The sequence below is a fragment of the Vombatus ursinus genome, unplaced genomic scaffold, assembly GCF_900497805.2.
Source record: "Vombatus ursinus unplaced genomic scaffold, bare-nosed wombat genome assembly UNPS02009918.1, whole genome shotgun sequence".
NCBI classification, from domain to species: domain Eukaryota; kingdom Metazoa; phylum Chordata; class Mammalia; order Diprotodontia; family Vombatidae; genus Vombatus; species Vombatus ursinus.
In genome coordinates this window covers 225493-229688 of record NW_020949696.1, presented here as the reverse complement: position 1 = coordinate 229688, position 4196 = coordinate 225493, and the positions used below count along the sequence as shown (strand labels likewise).

Sequence of the window (4196 nt, the reverse complement as noted above, 5' to 3'; positions counted from 1 at the left end):
TTCTGATATTCTATGTTCTAAGGGCCCTCCCAACTCTGACATTCTGTATTCTAAAGACCTTCCCAGCTCTGACATCCTGTGTTCTAAGGACTCTCCCAGCTCTGACATCCTGTGTCCTGATGGTCTTCCTAGTTCTGACATTCTATGTTCTAAGGGCCCTCCCAACCCTGACATTCTGTATTCTAAAGACCCTCCCAGCTCTGACATCCTGTGTCCTGATGGCCTTCCTAGTTCTGACATTCTATGTTCTAAGGACCCTCCCAATTCTGACATTCTGTGTTCTAAGGGCCCTCCCAGCTCTGACATTCTGTGTTCTAAGGAACCTCCCATCTCTGACATCCTGTGTCCTGATGGCCCTCCTAGTTCTGACATTCTGTGTTCTAAGGACCCTCCCACCTCTGGCATTTTGTGTTCTAAAGGCCCTCCTAATTCTGACATTCTATGTTCTAAAGACCTTCCCAACTCTGGCATTCTGTGTTCTAAGGGCCCTGATATTTTCTGTTCTAAGAGTCTCTTCAATTTATTCATGAAGGTTTCTCTTTGCCTGCCTTGATGTTCTAAGGTCATTTAAACCCAGCCACCCACATTCCCTTCTAGGGACCCCAAGGTGGCAAATTCCAGTTGGCTTAGAACCTGCTTCAGGGAGCACAAGGCAAGGGGCCAACAGGAGGGCCAAGAGCAGCCAGGGAGAGACAAGGAGGCTTTTCCCACCCTCGGGGCCCTCTAAAGTGCAGCGCTTGGGAGCCTGGCCTCCTCTCTGGCCTCCCAGGGGGCAGGCGTCAGAGAAGGTTGATCTCATCCAGGTAACGGGCAAGCACAGAGTCCCGGACATCCTTGAAGACCTTGCGGATGTTGTGGGTGTCAGTGGCACAGGTGTAGTGGCTAAAAAGGCGCCTGGAGCGGGAGTTCTTCCTTGTCGAGCCTTTGACATCCCCGGAACCAGTGTATATCCCAGTGTACATATCTAAGATGAACTGCTTAGCTGCTTCTGCATCCTGCTTGGGGCCTGGTGAGGGGGACAAAAGAAACAGTAAAGACACACCCAAACATGGTGGCCAGAGAAGTGTCTTGGGGTCTCCATGAGCCACGCTCAAGCCACCACAAGAACAAAAAGAGGAAGTGGGACCAACCAGCCCTGCTCCCCAGCTGGGGCTGGAGTCTGGCCAGTTAGTCCCCCTTCCTGTCTGGGGTCTGGTTTCCTCAAATTGGGAACCAGAGAGTCAGAGAGTCTAGCTGGGACGAGGACAGGATGTATGCTCTGTGGTGGAGGTGGGGAGCTGCCTTCACAAGCCCGTCCCTGGTGCCCTGGGAGGAGAAGCTACAGAGAAGAGAGTAAGGGAAATCCTAGGATTTTAGAGCTGAAAAGTAATTAAGAGATTGAATCCAATCCTCCTAGTTTACAGAAAGGGAAGACGAGGCCCAGAGGGAAGAACCTGTCCTGTCCTGTCCTGGGAGGGAGCAGGAAGGAGGAGGGGGTCCAGGGACCCTAGTATATGGGCAGGAGACCAGGGTCTAGGGACATTGCTTGTAGCCACTGGTGATACCTCAGGGATGCTGTTTCCCTTCTCTAGGCCTCATATGCCCCATCTGTCTGTAAACTGAAGGAGGTAGACTTGGTTATCCCTAATGTCCCTTCCAGTTCTGAGACTCTATGAAAAGAACATGGACTGAGTGCAGATAAGGCTGGGCCATACCCCAAGTGAAGATGGGGATGACATAGCAAGGAACTCTCTGCATCTCCCTCCGGTGGTCCAGAACGGCAAACAGGGCCGCCTGGAGAGAAGCCCAGGATCCCTCAGAGCCGAGATCAGGAATCACTCACCGGGGAAGCCGGGGAAATAGGTGGCCAGGTGGGAGGTGGGGATCTTCTCCTCCAGGATATCTGTCTTGTTAAGGAAAAGGATGACAGAGGTGTTCTTAAACCAGGGCAGCTCCAGGATGGTGCCAAACAGAGCCAGACTCTCTTTCATCCGGTTCTAGGGAGGGAAAGGTTATTAAATATAAATATATTAATTATATTAAATAAAGTATTAAATATAAAAAGAAACTCTCAGGAGGCCTTCTAATCCAACCAGTATCTGAACTCTGTCATTTGCTACTGATAGGACCTTGGACTAGTCTTTACCCTCTCTGGGTCTCAGTTTCCTCCTTTGTAAAATGAAAGAATTGGACTATATATCTTCTAAGGTCTCTCCCAGCTCAAGATCAAGGGTCCTTCTATGACGTATCCAGCCGGACATGACTGGAAGAACTCAATAACAACAAATATATGTGTACATGTTGTTTCTCTCAACAGAACATCAGCTCTCTGAGGGCAGAGACTTTCACCTTTGTCTTTGGTATCCCCAGAACTTAGCGAAGCTCCTGGATCGTAGTAGATGCTTAACCAATGCTTGTAGATTAGCCAGTTGATGGCAATTCCTCTTCCCCATGACAATCCTTGAAGACAGCACTGGATTTCCCCCTCATCTCCAGACAATAGCTCCGCTCCTTTCAAATCACAATCACCGGGAATGAAATGGTCTCCATTACCTTTCCCATCCTGGTCACCTTCCTTTGGACGCATCTGGCGCCACAGTTAAAGAACCTGCGCTTAAATCTTATCTCTGATGATTGCTGCCTGAGAGACCTTGGGCAAGTCACTTGGCCTCCACGGCCTTCAGTTTCCTCATACGTAGGATGAGGGGACTGGATTCAATGACCTTTAAGATCTCTTCCAGCTCTACCTATACCTATTACCCTATAATATCTATACCTATTACCCTATAATATCTATACCTATTACCCCATAATCCTCTAATTTGCCAATATCTTTCTTTCCCTTTGACCAATATGGATTGGATCTGACTAGTCTGATGAAGTTAAGCTTTTTTCAAGTACCTACTATGTGCAAGACAAAATGAAAAATGGCCCCTGACCTCAAGGAATTGACATCCTGACCAAAGCAGAGGACAATATTTGTGAGTAGCTGCATGATAAGGGTGTCTGTCCCTGTACGAGTAAGTACTTATGTGTTTTAGAGTACGGGGGACTACATTTGTGCATTGTGTGTGTCTGATTACATCTGTGCACGGCATTATCCGTCTATACTTCCAGGCTCTCCAGTCCCACTAGTCACCAGCATGGGTCCTTTGTAGACCCCTGTGAGACTTTGGACATGATCTTGAAGAGTTGCCAGAGCTATTTCTTACCACCAGTCAACCTGGATTCAGACATAAGCTTCTCTGAACTTAGTGACACTGCCCATCTCTGGACTCTCTGGACCTGAGATCAATACTAGACTCATACTTAAAGCCTTTCCAGATTAGACCCGCCAGACCTTGCGCCCTGCTGGCAAAGCCATCTGGAGGCCAGGGTCCCCTCTATGCCATCGTGAAGCTATAGAGGGAGACAGCAGTGCAAATGTATAAACTATGGTGTACGGTGGTGGTCTCCAGAATCATTTGAGCAAAAATAATTGGGGCATGCACCTCATTCTGTGTATATTCATTTATTTATAAATTATACACATATATTAATAATCACAAACATTATAAAATTTACCCAAAAATAAAAATCACAGACAGTGAAATAAGATAAAATCATGTTTGATAGTAGAGTCAGTAAGAGGCCACTAGAGAAGGGGGATGGCTGACCTGATCATATCTACTCTTTGGCAGCTGGATAGAGTGTGAATTGGAGAGGGGAGAGACTTAAGGTAGGGAGAGCAATCGGGAAGCCGCTGTAATGGCCCAGGCAGAAGGTGCGGAGGCCCGGACCAAGGTAGAGTAGAGAGAGAAGGGGAGAGAGGAGAGACGCACCGAGAGACAGAAAGGGCAAGATCTGTCAACTGATTGGATATGCAGGGCAAAGGAATCCAAGGAGGGGAAAATGACTCCGAGGTCACCAACCTGGGAGACTGGAAGAATGGTGGTGACTTCAACAAAAACGGGCAGGTTTTGAAGAGGGGGGAGGTTGGTGGAAAGATAATATAATCACATTCATCTAGGCCTACTCATCTGGTGCTTTCTCATTGAGGGAGAGAAAGAAAGACAGAGAGAGACTGAAGGAAGGAAGACAGGAAGGGAGGGAGAGTACAAGGAAGGGAGGGAGAGAAGGAGGGAGAAAAGAAAGAGAAAGAAAGAGAGAGAAAGAAAGAAAGAAAGAAAGAAAGAAAGAAAGAAAGAAAGAAAGAAAGAAAGAAAGAAAGAAAGAAA

The 4196-nt window shown here is 47.6% G+C and overlaps 1 protein-coding gene across 1 annotated transcript in view; it reads right to left on the bottom strand.

Annotated features, from left to right (window-relative positions):
• Nucleotides 1-429: 429 nt before the first annotated feature.
• Nucleotides 430-4196, bottom strand: part of GNA15 (G protein subunit alpha 15) — a 21720-nt gene continuing 17953 nt past the window's right edge. Inside the window, exons 6-7 of the mRNA XM_027853220.1 lie at nucleotides 1823-1976; nucleotides 430-1006 (exon numbers count right to left, since the gene is read on the bottom strand). Of these exons, the coding sequence (XP_027709021.1) occupies nucleotides 780-1006; nucleotides 1823-1976 (381 nt within the window). The 3' untranslated portion in view covers nucleotides 430-779. The remainder of the gene's footprint in view (nucleotides 1007-1822; nucleotides 1977-4196) is intronic.